The sequence below is a fragment of the Anabrus simplex genome, chromosome 3 (assembly GCF_040414725.1).
Source record: "Anabrus simplex isolate iqAnaSimp1 chromosome 3, ASM4041472v1, whole genome shotgun sequence".
NCBI lineage: Eukaryota > Metazoa > Arthropoda > Insecta > Orthoptera > Tettigoniidae > Anabrus > Anabrus simplex.
In genome coordinates this window covers 442,076,020-442,101,564 of record NC_090267.1, presented here as the reverse complement: position 1 = coordinate 442,101,564, position 25,545 = coordinate 442,076,020, and the positions used below count along the sequence as shown (strand labels likewise).

Sequence of the window (25,545 nt, the reverse complement as noted above, 5' to 3'; positions counted from 1 at the left end):
ATACTACTATTTTAACTAAGGACATTCTAATCATTTTATGTTAGACAAACACCTACATTGATATCCTCCTTTTACGATTTGTAAGAACAATTAGGATCCTGATTATTCACCTTACAGGTTTGAGTTTGAGGCTAATGATGTCCTTAATATGGGCGAAACATGTCCCTTGTAACTTTTTATGATAAGTTAATTCTTAATTTACGAGATCTCTTTGTATTGAATAGGTGGATATTAAAAATAACACTTGAGTCTTCACTATCCATGAACACAACTATATAAGACCTAAACTAAAGCAGAGTGTGGGTGCTTCTAAGGAGTAGTGTTACAAAAATTTTGCAAAATTTAGAATGGGAAGACTTGGGAGTAAGGAGATGATATGATAGACTAAGTGGTATGTTCCTAACTGTCAGAAGAGATATGGCTTGGAATAACATCAGTAGATGTATAAACTTGAGCAGAGCTTTTAAAAGTAGGAAAGATAATAATATGAAGATAAATTTGGAATTCAAGAGGGCAAATCGGGGCAAATATTTATTTACAGAATGAGGAGAATGGGACTGGAAAAATTTATCAAGGGGAATGTTCGATAAATTTCCAAGTTCTTTGAAAACATTCAGAAAAGGCTAGGTAAAGAACTGATAGGAAATCCGCCTCCTGGAAGACAGCCCTAAATGCAGATCATTGATGATTGATGTTTGACTAATTGATTGAACAGCCTGACTTGGACCAGGTGTATGAGTTATTCAATGTGAGCAAACAATTATGCTGGTAAAGCTGTATGATTAGCTTGTAGAAAATTTCATCAAGTGAAGAGAACTTCTATCTTGTGCTTATGAGTGTAAGAATATGAGATATCATAGCTGTAGTGTCATTGGAACTGTGCATGAAGAAGTACCAATGCAAGCACTTTCATCTGAGAGGCGCATCTGCACCTTAAACTGCATAACCATCTCATGAATTAAGAGGTAATGATGGAGAAACTAAATAGATTCATGAGCTTATGGAGAAACAAGAATCTCCAGAAGGTCAAGTTGTAAGACATGTCCAGAAAGCAAAGGGAAGCTTTTTTTCATTTAAGAGTGATATGCTAGAAAAGAGCCATAGGGCCAAAGAGGAAGTGATATCGTTGCTGCGGTGCCAAAACCATGAATGTGACAAATGCTCTTCCTATCCATTATTTCCCTTAAGAAAGGTCACACCTCCCAGCCACATATTGATATTCAGTCCATCAGAACATTTTCATTATGTTCATTTTCCTATGCTACAGTATAAAGGAAAATTAATCTTACTCATACGCTAGGAGTGGGTAAATTTGTCATGCAAACATACATTCCTACAACACGGTACAGTAAGGTTCATTTTCCTTTACACATGCATATAGGAAATGAACTCAACGAAAATTGTTCTGATGAACTGCATATGTAGCTGGGAGACATGACCAGTCTTAAGGAAAATAACGGATAGGAAGAGCACTGGCACAGCAGTGACGATATGTGTATTGGAGGAAAGAATCCAGAGTAATGCTCTCCAGTTAAAATCTGAAATTCAGCAAATGAAGTTAATTAATAAGCAATGTAGTTATTACCATTTTAATCAAAAATGTATAAGGAAACAGTTTAATCCCATGGAATTCTTGAAGGGTGTAGAAAAGAAGTTTAGCAAGAGTCATGGGAGATGGGTTCACTGACCGGTATGCAGTAAAGGAAATGTTAGCTATAGCTTTTGTGGGAGAAGCAAGACAGTGGTTCTAAGTTTATCAGGAAAGAATTGGTAGTTTGAAAGAATAGAGGGAAATTTTTTACAAAGTATTGAAGTGAAGAGTGCAAGGGAAGGAAAGAAACATGAATGTGTTTGGAAAGTATGAGGGGGTGTGAGCAAGACCGAATATTTCTTAGCTCATATCTTGATCTGCCGGAATCTTGATTGCTGTGTGTGAAAGGAAGATGCTGTTTCTGATAGTAGATCTACCAAAATGTTTAACACCTACACTCGCTCCCGAATTCAAGTACTGCCCTGTCACATTCGTAGATGTAGAGAGATCATTCTCTGCATTGAAGTCACAGATTTATATCAAAAAACTTTGAGAAGGTGGTTGTTATTGTTGTTGCTGTAGTGTACTGCAAAGCAAATTATGGACAGAAAAGTAGGATGTGCAGTGTAAAATGAAAGAGGAATGTGTATTTAAGTGTGTTTCTCCATGCTTGTTTTTTCATACAATTTTCTTACAACCTTACTAATGATGATTTATCACGTGCATTGATTAACACACACTGTGCCTTATCTAGGTTTTAACAGTGAACACTGGTTGATACGTCTCACAAACTATGCATGAATTGTTTGTACTGGAGGAACATCTGCAACTGTAAGTAAAGTGTGATTTATATTACATTCAGTTGTTTATTCATGATCAAAATTTTATGTACTGGTGTGGGTGAAACACGAGTCTAGTAAAGGAATCTTACGTTTGAATAAAGTTCATACTTAAATGCATATTTCATCATTTTTTGCAGCATAGTTGCATGCTTATATTGGTGATTATATAAAGCATATAAATCCGACGTCTACTGATGACAGAAACCACTGGTAATAAAACACTCATGTGCTGCGGGATCACCTGGTTTTAAATTATGAGCATGTGTGCATTTCTAAGGTTTAAATTTTAATAATTTTGTTGCTGTATGAGCAGAAGTCACTGAAACACCAACTGCTGTGCTAATTTTGTTATCAATTTTCGTTGTGAACATTGAAGTTTCATCTAATGTCTTTCTGTTAACACTGCACGTTTTCACATATGTTTCTGGTTTAGCACTGAACCAGTAGTCTCAAACTTATTCACAAGACATGAATTGGAGTTCTAGAAAGAGGTAATTACCCGAGAAACCCCCTAATAAACTCTGCACAAAATGAGCTGATTCATATTTATAATAACATTTACACACAAAAATACATTGCTCTAAAGATATCTTCCCATCATCGCAAATGAATGTGGACTACAACTACAGCATGGGAAGTGAAGGACAGCCAGGCAGGCCTCAGGTATGCCAGGAAAGCCAGCCAGCCAGTCGGCCTTGGCTCAGCTGCACGCAGGCTTCCTAAGCTTCTATATGTAACAACCAACAACAGCATATGTAATTAGTAATTAAACCCTGTAGCTACAACTTTGTATGGTCACACATTTTAGCATGTCATTATGGGTACAATCAATCAATCAATCAATCAATCAATCAATCAATCAATCAATCAATCAATCAATCAATCAATACTGATCTGCATTTAGGGCAGTCGCCCAGGTGGCAGATTCCCTATCTGTTGCTTTCCTAGCCTTTTCCTAAATGATAGTTTTACTAAGATTTTATTTCAAAACAACAAAATATGAATCGTAAAGCATGTGAATTTCTGCTAAATAATTTTCTGTAATTCCCTTCAAGCTAACTTTGTATACATACCAAAACCAATTTCCATGGATTTCCTATTAAAAATTACAATGCCTCTGTGCTGGCTTCCATGTAAAGTGGCCTTGATTTGTTCCCTTCCATGCCCATGAGAAATTAAATTGAATTTACTGATAAAAGCTAGTCACTATCCCTCATCTTCCTTTCTTGCATCATCTGAACAGCATTAGGTGCCCCCAGGCCTCACCTGTTAAGCCTTCAGCAATCAACAGAATATTTAATTTTACATGTTGACAACTGTTAATCAGACCCACGTGGAGTTCTAAGAACTGAATGCTAAAATTAGACTCACCATAGAGATGTTCTTATGCAGTTGGGTGAATGCAGTAAACTGTGTTTATGATGAACACAGGTGAGCTCAGAAAATAGGTATTCTCTCAACAATTTAATTCAATGTTCACCAACAGGATGGTTCACCACATCGTTCTCTACCACCATGAAAAATATAAGAGTTTATACCCTGAAAACTATGTGATGATGCTTGTTGTTTAAAGGGGCCTAACATCGAAGGTCATCGGCCCGACCTGAAAACTCTGTAAATACATGGAACTGAATACCAAAATTTCCTAAGCTTCTATATGAAACAACCAACAGCAGCATATGTATTTTTAAATGAAATAAAATGGCATACATAATTCAATGAACTGCAGTAAAAGTTGTTTTATCCAGTACATTCAGAACCAAGCGACTCCCAATTATAGCCATTTTCCAAATATTAGATCACTATTTTGATGATGATGATTATGCTTGTTGTTTAGAGAGGCCTAACATCTAGGTCATCAGCCCCTAATGGTAAAAAATGTAATGACAATTTAAAAGTTCAAAATCATCCACTGACCAGAATAAAAAATGTGATGAAGAATGAATGAATGGATGGATGTGAACTTAAAACAATTAGTGGATCCGACCCAGAAACTATCATAAACAATAGTATTACACACCAAGGGACTGCTTCTAAAGCACAATCCTGACTGGAGGATGCTTGTTGTCTAAAGGGGTCCAAAATCCAGGTCAACGGCCCCTCATAATGGTACTTATCGCTAGTAAAGTAGAACCAGGGTATTTGCCATGTTGCGGTACTAATCAAAAGTAGCGTAGACTCACGGTGTTCCATACATTATGGTACTACTCACAAGTATTGTACATCACACAGGTAACGCAGACCTATGGTGGTTCTCACATAATGGCGCCACTCAGAGGCAACGCAAACCCATGGTGTTCCTCACCTAGGTGTACTAATCAGAGGCACCGGTATTCCCGTGGTGTTACTCATATAGTGGGTATTAATCACAGGCAACGCAGATCCACGGTGTCGCTCATATAGTGGTACTAATCACAGGCAATGCCTAGACCCGTGGTGTTTCTCACAATGGTACTAATCACGGGTAATGGAAACCCACAGTGAATCACTCCCTGCTGCTACTAATCACAAACCTATTGTATACCTAGCATAGTGGTACTACTCGCAAGTAAAGGCGACCCATGGTGTTCCCCAGGTGATGGTACTAAACACAAGTAGTTTCACGGTTCTAATACAATCATCCCTTAGTCGCCCCTTTAAGTCACCTCTTACGGCAGGGGATACCGTGGGTGTATTCTTTGTCTGTGTCCCACACCCACAGGGGGTAGATCACTATTTCATCATCACTTTAGTAATATAGCGCATGTGATTGGTGTTGGTTCTGCTGGTTACAATTCTGCAGCTTTTTCTACAATCATAGGTCCAGAAATATGTGCTTTCCCTGGATCATGTAATAAGCATTCATAAAAAACATGTTCGGCTCCTTGGCTAGCTGGCCTTTGGTCTGAGGGGTCCTGAGTTTGGTTATTTCCTCTGGCTTGGTGACTGGGTGTTTGTGCTACCTTCGACATCAGATTTCACCCTCACGGATGCACAAATTGTCCATGAGCTTCAACTCGAAAGACCTGCACCAGGCCTCTCCAAAGGCTATACGCCATTACTGTTGCAAAATAATGTTAAGTTGCCCCAGCTTAAGCTTTGTATCCAATGACAACCTTGGTTGATTCTATGATTGAATGGAATTTCATCAATTCATCTTTCTGCTTTTGTATGTCATAGTTAGTAAGACGATTAGATGCCATACTTGTTATTTAATTGTCAGCCACTATAGCATAACAGTTATCACTATTAGCTGTCATCCAAAGTGGCCTGGGTTCAATTCCTGGCACTGCCAGAAATTTAAGAATAGCAGGAGGGCTGATATATGATTAAAATGTACATGCAGCTCATCTCCATTGGGGATGTGCCAGAAAAGAGCTGCACCACTTTGGGATAAAGATAAGAGTTTGTCCAGCTCGATGACTAAATGGTTTAGTATGCTGCTCTTTGGTCCAAGGGGTCCCGGGTTAGATTGCTGACCAGGTCAAGGACTTACCTTAATTAGTTAATTCCTCCGGCTCGACTATGTGTGCATTTGCCTTTGAGTGTGTAAGCGTCACTTCAAAAGACCTGCACCACCAGGGCTCTCTGGAGGTCGTACACCATTATTAATTTAATATGGTTTTCACCACGCTCAAGTCTACGACATATCTTCTTTTATTGTTAATACTTACTTCCTTAACAGAATTTTCTCGATGATCCGATTGCTGGATAAAAGAGCTTTTACTGTAATGAAGGATCAGAAAATAAATGTGTGTCTGTTCAGAGTTACCATTATGCCCTGTCCTGGTAGATATTCATTCACCAATATATGATTTGGCTTAACATTTCCAAAAACGCCCAATTGTCCAATCTTCTCTGTATACATAGTCAGCCACTGGAAAAATTACAGAGAAAATAAAAACACTAGAGGAACTTAGCATCAAGTATATATTTCAAAACTGAGGTAGTGTTATTTGATTTCAGTTTAGTTTATACAGTGAGACACATGAACAGGAATAAACTGATAAATAGTTTCAATCTTCATAGATATCCTGAAATTCAAACCGTGAATTTATTCTGAGAAAGCTGCATCACAGTTCAATAATTAATTAATTTATTAATAAATAAGACATTCGTAAAATGAATAGCCGAGAATGGCAAGATAACAAAACTGAACAAAATGATCTAAAGTAATATCTAAATTCATTAAGCATTGCTATTTTTTATCCTCCACTACACACAATGCACTGTTCTCATCACAAAGAGGCAACTGCAACCCTGCACCCTCATTAAAAAAAAAAAAATGCTACGTGCCTATTCTTTCCTTAGTGTACAATCTAGAAAAAAGGGAACTTCTATGGGAAAAAGAAAAAAAAAAGTCTTCCAGTGTACCCAGTTCGGTTTACTATTATGTTCAATTAGTTTCATGAAATTGACCGAGAATCACACTGTTTCACACGCAGTACCTTTTCGTTTTCCCTGCAACTTATTTGCTATTATGAGTAGATGAATACTTTCCTGTTTTTTTTTTTTTTGTACATTTCAATTCTTCTTTTAGAATTTAAAAAAGTAATTTTATAGGTCACTTTTGGGAATTTATTAGGTCATCAAAATTTGTGCCCAGGTAATAACTCTCATCTTCAAGAACCTCCGATGAAATTCTTAATTTCATACATTGTATGAGCAATCATGGAAACTTGAGGAATCACATGTATACTTTTTCTTCATCTGGATATATTGTATTCATATTCCTTTTCATGAAGTATTTCTGCAAAAACAAATCCCATAACACTTTTATTTTGCTGCTTTAAACTATGATCACCATCACATTAGTGCAAACATTTATCACACATAAAGTAGACGCATGGCTCCAAGTAGCCTATGCAATGGCCTTCATGGTATGCACTAGCCATGCGTGTTGGTGGGTGTACTAAGTACCAACTGATGAGCCCAACTTAGCATACGGGGGCGAAACGCTGGCAACCAGGGATGAGTTAGCTGGAAAATTTATAATGTCCAATAATGGACCATTTATATTGGTATTACAAAAAGGAAAGAAAAAAAGGTGTGGTATGTAGTTTCATGATCATTTTTCTTTATTTGCATAACACATTCTTTAACATCCTTTCAATATTATTTTGTACTGATTAATGATAAACATATACTGTAAATGCAGGTCAAAAATAACACAAGAATGGGATCTGGATCAGGAGATATGTACATGCCAAGGTTGTGGTACTTCGACACTTTAACATTCCTGGATGAAAATTAAAATAACAGAAATGGAACTGAAACATTGGATATAACAGATCAGGAAGAGAGTAATATGAGAAAAACCCATCACTGATTTTCCAATCATGTTCATTTGTATTATTCTTAACATACCTCCCTGGAATGACACTTTTCCTTCATTGTTGACATACTGAGTTAAGGTATTCTGTTCGCACTTCATTCCCTCCTTCATTGTGCTGTTTCATGCTGCTTTGACAGACAGGCACGAATGAATGTGTTTGACCCCAATCACCTGGTTGAAAAGCTAAATTAACTTTTTTTTTTTTTTCAAAACCTGCTGCTGAAGCTTTCCAAACATTTAACATCTTCACTGTCAACAGATGGATCACTGCCATAAAATCCATTCTTCTTTGATAAATAGTTATGTAAAACACAGCAACACACAATAATGTTTACATTTTCCACATTTACAGAGATCGGTTGAACTGGGCGAGTTGGCCGTGCGGTCAGGGGCACACGGCTGTGAGCTTGCATCCGGGAGATAGTGGGTTCGAATCCCACTGTCGGCAGCCCTGAAGATGGTTTTCTGTGGTTTCCCATTTTCACACCAAGCAAATGCTGGGGCTGTACCTTAATTAAGGCCACGGCCACTTCCTTCCAACTCCTAGGCCTTTCCTATCCCATCGTCGCCATAAGACCTATCTGTGTCGGTGCAACGTAAAGCAACTAGCAAAAAAAAAAAAAAAAAAAAGAGAGAGAGAGAGATCGGTTGATGTTCGAAACAGTTTTCCACCACCCTCCAACACAAGATAATCTTCAGTTGAATTTAAGTTTGCATGTGAAATATTATGTTCATGGATATGTCTTCATAACATGTTTTAGTGCAAATACAATGTCCCCAACAAAGACGTGAGAGATGAAAGTATTAAGTACCTGGTAATGGAGAAGAGTTTGGTTATTTTAATTCTTATGTATCAATTTTTCATAGAACTTTGTATTATGTAGACCAGTAACATCTGACACACAATCATTTGTAATTTGTGTTTACAACTGCAAACAAAATCACACTAAAATATGTTTATGACTGAAAAAAAACAGATCCACTCCTCTGTGGTTTTTGAATAGCAACATTTCTCGTCCATAACACTGACACAACTACTAAAACATTTGTCTTCAAAACCTGCTGCTGCAGCTTTCCACTCTGTGCCTGTTGATGGCATCTGGAACGTAAGACATTCTTTCTATTATTTTCAGGAAAATATTGTGTCCACAAGGTTGACTTCACCACCGCCAACAAAGCGAAGGCAGATTACAGTTCAAAAAAGGCAGGAAGAATTGCAGGAAGATTTGCTGGACAGCGCAAGATCTGACACAAGTCTGCGCACCCAACAGGAGTACAAAAATCTTCAGTGGACTCTTCTTCCTCATCCACCCTACAGCCCGGATCTCATGCCTTCTGACTTCCATCTGTTTGGCCCAATGAGGGCTGCACTCCGCGGGAAGCACTACGTGGATGATGGGGAAGTTATCGATGCAGCACGACATTGGCTCAGACATCGACCAGTCGAGTGGTACCATGCAGGCATACAGGGCCTCACATTACAGTGGCATAAGGCCGTAGCATTGAAAGGAGATTATGTTGAAAAGTAGGGTATTGTATCAAAAGGATTGGGGAATAAATGGAGTGTTTGAATCCTCAATAAAACCAACCTGCTTTTAGAAAAAAAAAAAGTGTTGCATTATATATTGAACTCCCTTCCTTTGTATTGGTATGATATTTCAGTGCAACACTACTGTATTGTATACTGACAAGAAATTAAACCTGTGAGAAGGACAGAGTAGTTTTGGAATGAAACTGGACAATGACAAGAAAATGAGCTGTCACCACTGTTATTCATAATTGTTATGGATGAGATTATGGAGACGAAGGTAAAATACGGGGACAGGGAGCTGAAGGTAATGCTATTTGCAGATGAGACTGTGGTGTGGGGAGCAAACAGAGAGGAAGTACAAGGGCAACTCAACAATACTGAGTGAGAATATTGAAAATAATGGAATGAAAATCAGTGTGGAAAATAGTAACACAATGATTTTGACTAGAGGAGAAAGGAATTAAACAAATAAAGGGAGAAAACCTTGAAATTGTGGAGAGCTTCAAATACTTGGGACAGCAAACTGATGCAAGATGTGAGGTTGGCCATGGAGATCAGTAAAAGGATTCAACTGGGAAATGCATTCTACCAGGCTGTGAGAAACCTATTGTGAAGGAAGGAAGTATTATCAATGAAGTGTAAAGAGGCGATGGTATAAGATGAAGTACTGCCCGCCAGAGTCCTAAACAAGCACTCCAGAGAGTAGAGGAGGGGACTCAGTGCAGAGTGATGCTCTTTTTGTTCTCCCTTAACGGGAGTGCGAAAGCAGGGTGATGCTCTTTTGTTATTAGTTCACAGGACTGCCGATAGGAGCGTCTTTAGGTGATGCCAACTGTAGTGGGATGGGACAACCGATACAAAAGATAGCTTACAACTACTAGGTAAGTTTTTCTTGCTGTGCAAACAGTATGCGTCGCGGCCAGAGAAAAGAGCCTTTACTTGTGTTTAAATTCTGCATGGCTTGCTAACGGAAGCTGTGAGATTTTATTTCTGAGAATGACATCATGTCAGCCAATGGCAGTGCTAGTAGCTGCCTGACTAATGAACAATGGCATGTGAAATATTCCATTAGGTTACAAATGTACTTTTTGGGGTGGGTTGGTGGGACCCTGGCATTCATAATGAACACAACTCTCCTCGACAAACATTTTAAGGTAACTAAAATAAAGAAATAAATATGTGAACTACATTAAAGCCTTATATATTTAACAAAGTCGAGCTTTCTGCCAAACTGCATTGGCCTTCATCAGGGCATGTGAATAACAGTGGTGACAGCTCATTTTCTTGCCATTGTCCAGTTTCATTCCAAAACTACTCTGTCGTCCTCACATGTTTAATTCCTTGTCAATATAAAATAGTGCTGCACTGAAGTATCATACATACGGAGTTCAATATTTAATGCAAACCTTCACATGCCCTGATGAAGGCCAATAAAATTTGGTGTATAAGTCCAGGATCCGCCGGCACAGGCTCCACAGCTGCTGTTCGTACGTCTATAGCACGTCATGTATGACGTGTTTAGAAAGTTGAGGTTTGCAATCATGGCAGATAATTCGAAGGGACATGTAGCAGCAGCTAAACATATAAATTGATGGTCTGCAGGCCCTAAATTGAGTTAAGACTTCACTAGATGGTTCGTAAAAGAGACATTAACGATCCGATATGATGCGGCTGATGTGACATGGCCAAAACTTGACAAGTGTGAGGTACGTCCAGCAAGTACGAAAAGTGTTGGTCTGGTTTGGTTAGGTCCAGCTAGTGGCAAAACCATTGTTTTGGATATGTTAAGAGGATGGAAGAAGGAAGGATGCCAAAGCAGATGATGTAAAACCACATAGGAGGGAGGGCAAGAGGGAGATCCAGACTGTATGTATGTCCAATCCTTATCCCATTTCTCTACACAGTTGGGTATGAAGTGAAATGAGATCTTCATAGCAAGATTTTCCAACCGGATGCCCTTCCTGATGTCAACCGCATCAGAGGAGTTAATGAGATAAAGTGAAAAACATGATATATGACAGTAAGAAGGGAGAGGGTGAAACCCATTGCCAGAACATAGCCTATTCCTGTCAAATATCACCGGGGGGAAGGCTCAAGGCTTTAACGTCACCATGCCTCCCTCTTTATCCAAGTTTAAAAAAAGACACAAAATACTGCTGGGTTACAGCTGCTCGACCAATAGTTAACACCCTCTAGAAGCCTTACAATGTTCTTGTCAAAATGAACTGCATATTTAGAAAAATTTCAATCTGCTATAATTACGGTCTGATGATCACAGTTTTACCTTTTAAAACTCAGAAAACCATCACCACATGTCTGTAATCTATAAATGTATTACTTTCAATAGCTATTGGACTGATTTTGATCCAGTTTTCTTTAATGGATACTGTGTTTTTCCTAGGATATTTTTAGCAATATATTATCTTTATCAGTGAAGATTTTGTGTAGCTAAGACCACGCTTGACATGTAACACCAAACCCAAGACTGGAGCGAGCAATCAGCTAGTAAAATATGGCCTGTGCTTCAACAAAAGGAAGAGGCTTAAGGATAAAAATACAGGTGATAAAAGGCTAAGAACACAGGACAAACACAAAAAGGAGCCCTAATAGGTCATCTTTTCCCCTTTCCAGTATTTATCAGATTTTCTTCTAATCCTACACTCCCACATTAAGACTGTAGACCTGTTAACATGGCCCTTCAATGAGTATAGAAGCCTGCCCGCTTGATGAAGCTGGGAACCAGAGACAAGCTCATCGGGGGATGAGAAGGAATGAATCTAGAACTGTGGTTGACGAGGAGAGAGCCAATCTATTTCAAGATGGCAATATATGTGGATGTGAAGATTGTTGATTGCCTTTATGCTTTCTTCTTTCTACTTTTCTCTTGGTAAAGCTTCTTTATCCAGGTCCTGAAGGAGAGGTTAGAGACCCATCATGTCACATTAAGCAACAAAGCAACCGCAGCACATTCTATGTTCAAGATTGGAAAACACTTAATAATAAAAACTGCATCAAATTCTTTTTTTTCTTGGCATGCAGACTGGACCCTCCTACAAACTGACAAGAAGTAACAATGGCAAGATTGTCTGGTTTGTACTACGGCATAACGGCAAGCAAAGGAGCAAAGGAGCAAAGGGAATTTGGGGGCGCGAGTCAGTGAGAAGACTATTGGTCTGCTTTGGTTGGTTTAGGTCTGGTCCGGCAGTTGACAAGACTATTGGTCTGATTCAATTAGGTCTGTAGAGTGACAGACCACTGGACTGATTACAGAGTATATGCTAAGCGAATCATGTCAACGACAGAGCAGTTGAATCTAGCACATGCCACAACAGTTTCAAATGTGGCGGTTTCCTTATTTTCAAGGAATGTGTCAGCAATAGCCAGACAGGATGCAAGCTATATCAGAGACAATAGGAAACTTGTCTTCACCACAGATGGCCAATGGGAAAACAGAAGATGGTTGGATTTTGCAGATTTACACAATCTCGGTTTTAAATCTCCTATATACTGTAAGTAAGAACAATTCTTGGAGTGGGCTGCAGAGTTTCTGACGAGCATAACTCTGCTACTTCAGGTATTACTTCCACTTTCCTAGACATGTGATATGAACAAGGTAGCTCCTGCTCTCCCTCCCTCCCTCTACACTGACTTGTCGGTGTTTTTCTTCAAATGTGTTCAAATCAAATAATCAAAATAACTTTATTTGCAAATGAGGTGTCTACCTCGGTGGCAAATGGTACACTAAAATACATTATTATCAAGCACTAAATTTTAAATTAACACGAGAAGAAGACATTTTCCTAGAATACAGTATTATACAATTTACACTAACAATTTTTTTCTAATAAACACACATCCCATCCTTAATAAATTTATATTGTTTACAAAATTCTACTTGTTGTTGTTTGAGTCATCAGTCCATAGACTGGTTTGTTGCAGCTCTCCATGCCACCCTATCCTGTGCTAACCTTTTCATTTCTACATAACTATTGCATCCTACTAATTTATTTAACACGCACAATGTGCAAAGAATTAATGTACAAAACATTAATCTTCGTTACAAAATTTCACCAGTGATTCCGATCGCTGTTTACAACTTGAAACATGGTACGTAGTACAGTGTGCACCACATCCTGAACATACACAGTTCAAACCTGGCTCATGATAGTGCTTTATATTACATAATTTATAATGGAACCCATGAACAGAGAACCTTGTCAGCAAGTGTCGCAGTTCATATCCACCTTGAACCCACTCGCGATTTAGCATGGCATCGGTAGAGTAGAAATCTTCCCAGATGTCAGCCTTCTTTGATCGTAGGTCTCGAAGCAGATGTATAAAGAGTGTTGTTGCTGGAAGTAACAACTGTAACCTTAGCTCTTCCACATAAAATCCCTCTTTGGATAGCTCATACACGAGCCGGGAAGGAGAATATTTGGAGAGGCACAGAGCTTATAATATCTCCTGTACTTACAAACATAGTCAACTCATACACAGTATGTGGAATTACTTCAAACAATACTATACAACTGTTATAAGAATAAAATTTACATTCCATTTATTTATTTATATTTTTACCCATTTTGGAACCTTAGTAGCATAACGACCTGCTGCGTCTTAACCCGAGCCCCTTTTGCTGTCACTTTTTCAGAGTTGCTGAAAGGCCTACACAGCTACTGTAGCGGTCCCAGGGCCCTCGAAGTCTCCACTGTACTTCACCCCTACAGGCAGTCCCCTACTTCGGCTGTCCAATCTCCAGAGACCAGGGGATGGAATTAATTTATTCACAAAAATTTTTTATTTACAATAACCTGCACTGATTGAATGCCCTCTAACATTTCATTTCTTTTCTCTGTTGCTGTTTATTCTCTTCTTGAATATCTGTACAGATTCACGCCCTTCCCAAAGAATCAAAATTTACCCCAATCGCTTCTGCTAAAATCCCTTCTAATTTTATACTTGTGGTCAGCCCTGCCGATATAATTATTTTTCAACTGAAGCCTTGCACAAATTTCTCCTCATGCTTCCTCTCCTGTATACGCTTCAGCTCTATATAATCCTGTAAGTCTAATTTTCTCCCTTCTCTTAAAGTTTCCCACCCAAGTTTCTCTAACATTTCTGATACACTACCTACTACTGTATTTCTCCTGAAAACCCCTGTTACAAATCTTGCTGCCTTCCTCTGCACACCATCTATTTCTTTCATTAGGCATTCCTGGTGAGGGTCCCAAACACGGTTTGCATATTCCAATAATGGATGAACCATACTTAAGTAACTTTTCTCTTTTAATTCTTTGTTGCATCCTTTAAGTAGCCTCATTATGACATGTAACAATCTGTATGCTTTCCCAACAATGTCATCAACATGACCCTTCCAGTGCAAATTACTTTCAAATCTCACACCTAAGTATTTGCACTTGCCATCTTTTGGGATAATTACCTCATCCAAAGTATTATTATTTATTATTTACATATTTTACGCCCACATAGGAGCACTTAAATCAATACATTTGAGTTAATTTCTTCTTTTTCTTCTCCCAGAACTTTCTCATCCTCTCCGACCTAGAAGCCCTTTGTGTGTCCGATATAGTATATTGTTTCTGTTCAACTGTTTTTAGTTTGAAACTTATGCTTTTGTTCTTCAAAATCCTCTTCCCTTTTCTGTCTTTGATTTCTTGCCAAGTTATACCCAATTCTTTCAAATCATCCTGAACTTTTTTGAACCAATTATTATTGATTTTATTTTTCAAAACGTAATCAAATAGTTGTTTCAATATCCTGGTGTCTGGTAATCTTGATATGTGACAGAAAAAGGAAATTCTTCTTTTACGCATTGTAGATATTATTGATTCCCATTCATGATAGACAATGTTGTTAGGCAACAATCTCCACTGTACATCAACTTGGTGTTTTTTATTAATAATTATTCTAAGAATTCTTCTATCAGTTTTCTGTAATTTGTCTGTTGTAGATTTTACATTTAATTTGAATAAAGTTTCACTAGCATACGTTGCCTCTGGTTTAACTATGGAATTATAGTGTTTCAGCTTAGCGGTTATCGAAAGATATTTTTTTATAGGTTGGCCAGGCAAGTCTTCGTGCTTGTTTAAATTTAGTTGTTCTGTGTTCTATTGCTTCTTTTTCATTTGTGTTCCAAGTTATTATTTCCCCAAGATATTTGAATTTCTGAACAATTTTAATCTCTTTATTACTGTTCAGTTGAATAACTGGTAAATCAACTTTAAAAGTTGGCATCATATCTGTTTTTTTTTTTTCAAATAAAAGTTGGAATCCCATTTTTTTTTTTTTTTTGCTATAATTTCTAGTTGTTCAATTTGAAATTTAGCCTCTTCTATTGTATTTGCAAGTAATGCTAAATCGTCCGCAAAAGCAAGACAGTTGAGTTTAATACTTCTACCGATCTTGATAGTTGGTTGGCATTTCTTGTTCCATTCACACATAACCTTCTCCAATGCACAATTAAATAACAATGGTGAAAGTCCGTCTCCTTGTCGAAGTCCAGTTCTTATAGAGAATGATTCTGATAATTCACCTCTAAATTTAACTTTTACCTTCGTATTTTTAAAAGTCATACTAATGAGGTTAACAAGTTTTTGGTGTAAGCCAAATTCTTTAAGGCTTTTTAATAATGATTCACGATGACTACTGCCGTATGCTTTTTTTAAATCTACAAACGTGATGACTAGACCCTTACTTCGAACTCTTTGGTGCTTCATTATCCATTTTAAACTAATGATTTGATCTGGACAGCTTCTACATGGTCGAAATCCTCCCTGATATTCTCCAAGTTCTTGGTCGAGTTGTTCTTGGATTCTTGTGTATATAATCTTGCATAAAATCTTGTATGTAATATCAACCAAGGATATCCCCCGATAATTATTTGGATCGGAGCGATCACCTTTCTTATGCAGCGGGTGGATTATCACTGTATTCCATTCCTCGGGAAGCTTCTCTGTGTTCCAAATAACAATGATGTATTTATCTAGGTTTTGAATAGTCTGATCATTAGCATTCTTCCATATTTCTGCTACTATTTGATTCTCTCCTGCTGCTTTGTAGTTTTTAAGTGCATTAATTGCTGTTTTCACTTCATTGTAAACTGGTGGTATAATATTTTGTAATGGAGTTTTATATTTTGGGTTAGGGTCAAATTCTAAATGTTCCACAGGATCCTCACAATTAAGTAACTCTTTAGTATTCTGCAAGGATGTTAGCATTATCTTAATTATTGTGTGCCAATTTTCCATTTTTATTTCTTAAGTGTGGGAGGGGTAAACTTAGATTGATATTGCTTGAATGTTTCCTCTATAGTGCTAAGCATTTCCTTTTGATAATTTCTTTTAATTGTCCTTATTTCTTTAGCTGTTTTCTGGCATTAATTAGTTCTTCTCGAGATTTTTCTGTTTTCCTCTGTTGATCATTTAACCATGCCTTGTGCCTCGCTTGAATTGCTTTATCACATTCCCCATTCCACCATGCATGTTTCTTTCTTCTTTTAATTGGAGCAATTTCTTCAGCTATGGTTTTAAGTTTGTTGATCATCGTCTCTAATTTTTCATTTAAAGGTGTTTTGGATCTCTCTAAATATATTTTATTATTTATTAACTGGGATCATAATTTCTCCTTGCTTTGAGATGATTACGTTTGTGTTTCCTTTTTGGTGTTAACTTGATTATTATTTTTGAGATATAGTGATCCGAGTCAATGTCTACCCCACGGAGGATTCTGACATTATAAATTTCTTTATGATAATCTTATAGCAACATGATCAATCTGAAACTCTCCCAATTTTACGTTAGGACATTTCCATGTCATAAGTTTATGTGGTCGCCTCATGAATCTGGTGGTTTCCAAAATGAGTCTATGATCTGCACAAAGTTCAATTAATCTTTGGCTATTTTTTTCATTAAATTAATTAAATTCAGTTTTAAAACTCCTGTTTGTAAATGTTGTAACAGTTGATTTGCCTCCATTAACCTTCATACAACCCATTGTTGGATACTGTCAAGGTCCCTTTGTAATTCTGAACAATCCTCAATGTTATTTATTTCCCTACAAACAATTATGCCATCTGCATACAATCTTACTTTTATGTTACATTGTTCCCTAAATCGTTTGCGTATATTAACCCACGAGTGGTTGCTAGCCGAAATGTAACGCGAGTGGTCGCGCGTGAGACTTTCTCTCACATTAAAATAAATGACATTTTTCACAGTTTTGTGGGGCATAAGGCTGCCATTTACTACTGAAATGAAACGCAAGTTCTACCTTATATATTTTAGATAAAAATGAAATGATTAGCTGTTTATTAAAGACACAAAAAAACTACTTAAATGTACATAAGAAGTCCTGAAGTTGTAAAAAATAAAATCTCACACATGCATTGTAGGCTATCTAGTAATATTTACGTACAAAGCAAGGTTTCTGAACACAATAACATTTTCAAAAACAAGAAGTGCTCATAATACAAATACTAACGCGTACAACAGGAGTAAGTTTCCCGCTCCACTTCAATATAACACCATCTTTAGTCGCGCGATGCGAGAAACTCTCACGCAGCACGCACAGACACACAGGAACCTTTGTTCTGAGTAGGGGAGGGGGTGCTTACCTTTCAAATGTGAATCGCTCTACTCACAACAGTTATAAACTCAGCTAGAAGAGGGAACAGTCACCTCCCTTTCATCACTGAGAAGTAATATCACAATAAAAAATAATGTGAGAGAAAATCTCATATAGCAACCACTCGCGGGTTAAGAAAAGTAATGGACCGGTTATACTACCCTGTGCAATTCTCTTCCAAACTTTCTCTTCCTCATCATCATCCTAAACCATCTCCAGTTCCCCGGGTGTGGTATATGAGCCTCCTCCATCTCATCCTGTCCTTGTACCATTCTTCCTCCACCAACTTGTCCCAATCATGACCTCTTAGCAGTACATCGCTCTTAACTAAATCTATCCATTTCCTTCGTGGCCTTCCCATGGGTCGTCTTCCTTCTACTTTTCTGTCAAATTCCTTCCTTGCAGTTCTGTTTACTGGCATCCTCTTCATGTGACCAAACCACTTCAGTCTTGATATCTGAATCTTATTGAGGAGAGAATCATCTATTCCTACTTCTTCTCTAATTTTCTCATTCCTAATCTTGTCTTTCCTGGTTTTCTGGATCATAGTGCGTAGGAATTTTATTTCAGCTGCCTGAAGTTTGGAATTATCTCTATTGGTCAGTGTTGTGGTTTCGAGACTGTATGTAAGAATTGGTGTATAATAGGACTTGTACAATGTCATTTTTGTTTTCATGGGTATTTGCTCATCCCACAGCAGGTGTCTTACCTGGTGGTAAAATTGTGTTGCCTTATTGATTCGATTGTCCACCTCATGTTTTGCTAGGTTGTCATTTGATATAACGCTACCCAAGTATTTGAAAACTGGAACGTTGTCCAGTTGAGCTTCATTTAACATGACTACTGGTTCTGCTCCTTCCCCATACACTTTCATCACCACTGTCTTGGTCCTGCTGATGTTTAAACCATATTTCTTAAACTCCTCATTCCAGCTTTGTATTCTCTCTCCCAATTCCTCTTCTCAGTCACTCCAGATCGCAACATCATCTGCAAATGTGAAGGCTTTGATATCTCCATGTTCTTTCCTTTTAATAGATTTCATTACTACATCCATTACAATAATAAATAGAAGTGGTGACAATGAGCTGCCCTGCTGCACTCCTCTCTTTGTTTCAAACCAGTCCGACAAACCACATCCTACTTGAATACAGCTTCTGTTCCCACTATACAACATTTTCACTTTGTCTATGAGGCTGTCTCGCACTTGAAGTTCTTTCATGCATTGCCAAATTCTTTCCCTTGGTACACTATCGTATGCTTTCTCAATGTCCAAAAATATTAGAAATAAAGGCTTGTTCTTCTCCCAGTATTTTTCCATTAGCATCCTAATTGCAAATATAAGGTCTGTAGTTAACCTTCCTGGTCTGAAACCATACTGCTCTTCTTCCAAAATTGGTTCAACAATATCTCTGATTCTGGTCTCTATTATTTTTTCCAATATTTTCAGGACATGAGACAGTAGTGTGATACCACGGTAATTAGTACATTTTCGTCGGCTTCCTTTCTTGAACAGAGGTACAATGATGCCCATCTTCCAGTCCTCAAGAATAGTATTTTCCTCCCATATCTTGTTGAGCAGTCTATAAAGCCATTGGATTCCTGGAACTTCCGCTGCTTTCAGCATATCTGTACTTAGTTCATCTATGCCCACTGCCTTTCCTTTCTTCATGCTCTTGAGCGCATTTTCAACCTCAAGCCATGTAATTGGTGGTTCAGTTGTGGTTCCTCGACTTGGCTCTCCTCTATCCGTTGTTGTTTCCTGTATCTCCATTCAGCAGCTTTTCGAAATAGATCTTGAGTTCTTGTTTAATTTCTCCCTCTTCTTGTGCCAGAGTTCCATCATCTGCAAATAACCTTACTCCTTGTGGGTGGGGTTAACTTCCAATAAGTAACCAGGGGAACCTGACCCCTACAGAGCGCGTCCCCAGGTGGCGGATAGGGGGCCCCTACAGTATGTAGGGCTGGTTGAAACAACCAATACAACCCACGGACCAACAGGTAGCCCAATTCCTGGGGGTTTTGAAATACTGTGACACCCTCTCTCCAGGGGTCATAAATATGGAGGGCCCTTGCTCTGGGTTAAGGGTGAAGACCTCAACGGCATCTATGGCGGAGAAGATGGACTTCGGTACAGTGGAGATGGCGGAAGAGGCAACCCATCCTTCTGGGGTGTACAGATGGAACCTACTGCCTTGTAGGACGAGGAAGGCATCCTCAAAGGCTAAGGGAGTAAACCCTGAAAGAAAATCCTCTTATGCGTTAGGCCTAGCAAGTCAGCAGGAGAGTATTGAGTACAGTTGCTTTTAATAAGAAGAAAAAGAAAAATTTCTCTTCCTGTGATACATTATTTCCTACTTTGACTTTCTGAACCCTTGAATTTAGAAATGCTCTTATCCAACATATAACGCTTATGTCCAATCCTATTCCCTTCAATTTCTTTAATAATATTCCATGTTTCACTCTGTCAAAGGCTTTGGAAAGGTCTAGTTCTATGCAAACTAACTGGCCTCCTGAATCCAACTGATCTGATAAGTCCTGCTGAAATCCCACCAGTTATGCCTCACATGAAAATTTCTTTCTAAATCCGTATTGGCTCCTCATGAACCAATTTTTATCATCACATACTCCTCTGATGTACTTTGCTATTAAACTCTCCAGTATTTTACAAACTACACTGGTCGGGCTGATTGGTCTGCAGTTCTCAGGTTTCCTTTTATCACACTTTCCTTCATAAATTATTATAGATTCCTTCCATTCCTTCGGTATTACACTATTATTTATGACATAGTCAAAGATAAATTTTAAATAACCCCAATGCCTTTAATACCTCTCCAGTAATTTGACCACCCCCTGCTGCTTTTCCTTGCTGAAGCAGTTGAATTTCTCTAAAAATATCCTCATTTGTGAATGAGAAGCTTCTTGTTTCCTTATGTGTCTCTGCCTCTCTATCTTCTGTTTCAGTTTCCAACTCCTGATGATCTTCTACTGAATCTCTGAATTCCCTACTAAATAGATTTGCTTTCTCAATATCTGTGAAAAAGTGTTCACCCCGCTCTCCCACCATTGTGGGAATTTGGATTCCTTTTCCTTTTTGATTCCTAATATATGAATACAGCTTTTTCCATTTCCCAAAGTGGTCATTACCCTCTTGAAGTATGCCATTCTTTTTCGCTCTACTAAGTTTCCTCATTAGCTGTTTTCTAGTTTCTCTACTCTCCTTATCCTCTTTGATTTTCCTATTTACTATTCTACATTTTCTTTTTAATTTTCTTATTTCCCTTGTATAATAAACAGGGTCTGAGGTCATTTTACCCTTCTTAACAGGTACAAATCTCTTCTCTCCTTCCCAAATGATTCCTTAAAATTTTACCCAAACATTACTCCCTTCACTTAGCCTACAACTGAATTGTGATTTAAGGTAAGTCCCAAATTCATCAACTTTAGTTTTTCTGTACAATTTCTTGTCTTATGTGACCCGTTTATTAAGCCTTTTTGGAAGTGGTCCTACATCCACTCCTTTCAATGAGAGACTAGACACAACACAAATATTCAAATAATTAGATTTTATCATTTTTCTTATATAAAGGTCAACAGCAAGCTTTTATACAAGTGGAGGTGCACCATCATTGCAATGCCGTACATAGGAGGCTTGCAGCAATGTCTCAATGGCGCACTATCCGCCAGCATCTTTGGTAGGTTTAGCAATCCAACTGATGAGCCCACTACACTGGCCAAAATGCCGGTAATTTCACAACTGAAAAGGCCTAAAAAGCTTGAATGTTTTAAATTAGATTTCTGCTTCGCTACCATGGCTTTTCCTGCAAGACAATATTTAAGTGTTCTGGTCATTGTGGTGTAAACGTCAGACTGACATTGACTTCAATCTGCCCTACAAAACAATTGACTTGCCTTCACTTGATTCTATCTAGTCACATTGTATGGCAACAATGCTGATAATGTATATGCACAGGGGTCTCTTCCTGCATCACGCTCACTTGTTTCTTTCCCTGTCCGCCTTCTGCGTGACGTCATGTGGTATGAGACAGCGGTCGCCTGTCCTGCTGACACGTATTACCACTACAGTCTAAAATGGTCATAACTTCTGAACCATTCATGCAAATAATGTCCTGACAAGGTTATTGTAATCCTTATAAAATACTGGAGGAGGTCAAACAATTTATTTTGATGAGGAACTCGACGATAATATCCAAATATTTATTTAATTTTAAGGAGTTACATTTTTTACCACGGACTGTAGCATAAAAATCGCTTCTAGAGGGCAGCCGGTTGGAAATAGGTTATGTGCCATCGCAGACTTTTTTGTAGAGGATTCTATGCTCTACATTTCGTACGCTTACACTTGGGGTCTATTGTTGATGGTTCACGCAGCGTAAGCCAAGAAAGCAAGTGACCGACCGACATTTTTATCTCTTTCTACGTATTTACTGTATATCGGATCACGGATATATAGTAATTTTATAGTGTTGTCAGTATCTGAAGTAGAACCACTGTACTGATTAAAATGCAGTCAACATATTATGAAAACGTGTGTGGCGCTATAAATTGTCAGCACGTAAAAGAACTCCTGTGGGACAAAATTACGGGCACCTCGAGTCTCAGAAAACCGTAAATGTTAGTGAGACGTAACACAAATAACATTATTATTATTTCGCATATTATAAAGACAATAACGACAACAACCATCATAGCCAGTTAGTTTGCTACTGTGATGGCATAATACTTCCTCGTCAGCAATGCTTGGTTATCGAATCACTTTGTAATAAACTCTTGAATATCTCCATTATTACAGCTCGTACAGTAAAAAGGTGTCAGATATAAATGACTGAATGAAAATCATATTTTCTATAATTATTGTTATGTGCGAATAGCCGGGCTGAGTAGCAACTCAAATAGTAGATCGCTGGCCTTCTTAGCCCAACTTGGCAGATTCAATCCTGTCTCAGTCCGGTGGTGAAGGTGCTCAAAAACATAGTTAGTGGGTTGTAAAATCCAATAACATTAACATTATTATGTGCTAATAACTTATATTTCTGAATATATTTCGAAGCTCGTGAAATAATACAGTATCCGTGATCCGATATACAGTAAATACGAAGAAAGAGACAAAAATGTTGTGCGAGAAGAGACCTGTAACTGGATCTCGGTTATTTCAAAAGGGGGCCTCACACATCCCAGTCATGAGTGTTTAAAAAATATAGCCCAGTTCGAAATTTCATTTGGTGTGTTTCACGGTAAGACTGTATCCAGATGCAAAAAAGTGAAAACTCTTACTTCTATTATTAAGTCAAAATTTCCAGTATTCCATGACAAAATAATTTGTCTCTACGTAAGGACCAGGACATTTATTAGGATATGGCATTTTAATGCAAAGAGTAAGGAGCCAGCACTGAGAAAATATGCGAATAAGAACGCTAAGCTTTGGGCTGGTTCATCAAGTAATTAAGTCTCCTGACACGTACGTTTTAATAATTTAATATAATTCCATAATGATGTCGATATGATGCATATTTTCCTATGCCATTTAATCTAAATATTTACTTCATCAGGAAATAAATTATTTATTTTGAGTTGCATGGCAATATTTTATTTCTTATCGTATTGTATGTCATGTATTTGATAGTTGATGTTCTACCTACTCAGCATGTGACGAAATTTAACGCATTTTCACGTTTTTAAATCTATTGGAAGTGCCGTTACTTATCGAATCGGACTAAACCAGACTATTATTTGATGAAAGATTGAGAAGATGTTTCACAGGCACAAGAATTCACAGGCTTGCTGTACTGCGACTGTGTTCCTTACTCGCTATCGTTCATACCGCGTGACGTCAGAGCGCTGCAGCCAATGGAAGCTTCAACCGCCAAGTAGCCTACCTTATATTCTAGTTACCTTGATGTATATGTGCCTCCTACTTAAGTCCCGCCTAGTCCATACAGAGAAGACCCTATACTAAAGCTATAGAGTTACTTCCGTTTATAGTTTAGATCACCAATAACAGTGGTTTCAAAGTGCTGACAAAGCACAATCAAAATTAAAGGGCAGTCTGTATTTAATTGAGTATAGGCTACAGCAGATCAGATTACATGACTTTGAGTCTGACATTCATCAAGATATTTTTTTTTTTTTTTTATCTGCTGGTTATCTGGGCACTGAATACATGTTTGTAAATTTGGAATAGGACAGCAAAAGATTTTCGCCAACCGTCAAAGACTGGGTGTCATATATTTATACCGGTACCTACTGTACATGTGGGCATGGATTTCTACCATAACCTCGAAATGCCAATGTCATGAAATTACGCAACTGACTCACTAACCTCTGGTATTTTTTCTGTAATCATTCCCTTAACATGAGGTATACCACCCCAGTTTTGAAGACGTCTATTTGACAATTGAGTCCACTTTGGTTTCGGAGCTGCATACACATTACTGATAATTTTATCTTCTTCTTCAGAAGTGATGAAGTCAGGGACATAGTATACCGTAGGTGGTGCCTGCAAATTATAATGAATGTCAAAGAAAAATTGTATTTTACAATAACTAAGCATCATGTGAAGTGATCGTCTGTTGCCTTTACCTCTTCCAGTCTGTAAGCCTTAAAGTCCATTACACTTTGAAAGGAGCGCTTCGAGAGAAGGTAAGAAACCCTGAGGTGACTATGAAAATCTGTCGTGAAGATATCACCACCATCTTTGGTACCGCTTGCCGCTACTGCCGTACCATCATTCTATCTTCTTTTGTCCACCACTTTGCTTCCGAACCAAGGAGAAAGAGGATAAATAGGTCCGAATTGCGAAGTGATGCTCTTGCACAGATAACGAAATTTGACGACATAAAAAAAACAAGAGACGAATAGGCTTGCGTTAAAAAGAGTCCCAGCAACGACACTGAGAATAAAATTTATATATCCCCTTTGTTTGAAACGAAAAATTAGTCGTTTCAAACACTAAACAAAGACAAAAGAATCAGACCAATCAAAGTAGCATACCCTATAAAACTAGATAATCACGCCTGAAAAATAATAAATATTAATATTTGTTTTAAGTCCCACTAACTTTTTTTTCAGTTTTCGGAGAAACCAAGACCGGAATTTTGTCCCACAGGAGTTCTTTAACGTGCCAGTAATCTATCGATACTTGGCTGACGTATTTGAGCACCTTCAAATACCACTGCACTGAGCCAGAGTAGGCCTATGAGTATAAAGTATTACATGGAATGAGCCGGGATCGAACCCATCAACTGGACCTTACCGACGTTGTATTTTACATTACAATGAAATCCGTGAACAGCAAAGCGGGTCACTGAATGTCTCAATTCGTAACCGCTATCTGTCCATTCTGTCGTTGTAATTGCATCAGTAGAGTAGAATTCTTCCATATTTCTTCTTTCTTCCTCTTCAGTTCGTCCAATAGCTCGTAGTGTAATGCAGATGCACCTGATTCCGAAGATCTTCAATAAAGAAGCTTTCTCTTGTCATTTCATATACTATACCGGTACGAGATAGGATGAATTTTAAAACACTCACACATCTTTTGAGGTAGATCGCTTTTACCTTCTTCTAAGTCATGTTAGTCCCAAATGAGTTGTATTCCAAGATAACCACAGGTGTGCTGCCAACTAGTGATGGGCAACGCTCTCGCTCGAGACTCTCGAGACTGACGTCG

The 25,545-nt window shown here is 38.1% G+C and overlaps 1 protein-coding gene across 2 annotated transcripts in view; it reads right to left on the bottom strand.

Annotated features, from left to right (window-relative positions):
* The window catches only part of LOC136867418 (alpha-ketoglutarate-dependent dioxygenase alkB homolog 6), a 46,767-nt gene extending 22,143 nt beyond the window's left edge, over nucleotides 1-24,624 (bottom strand). The window contains exons 1-3 of one of the 2 annotated variants that reach the window (XM_067144620.2): nucleotides 24,459-24,617; nucleotides 24,199-24,375; nucleotides 6,125-6,229 (exon numbers count right to left, since the gene is read on the bottom strand). In XM_067144620.2, the coding sequence (XP_067000721.1) occupies nucleotides 6,125-6,229; nucleotides 24,199-24,375; nucleotides 24,459-24,488 (312 nt within the window). In that variant the 5' untranslated portion in view covers nucleotides 24,489-24,617. Of the gene's footprint in view, nucleotides 1-6,124; nucleotides 6,230-24,198; nucleotides 24,376-24,458 lie in introns of both variants that reach the window. The other variant, XM_067144621.2, reaches the window with a different exon arrangement.
* Nucleotides 24,625-25,545: the final 921 nt, after the last annotated feature.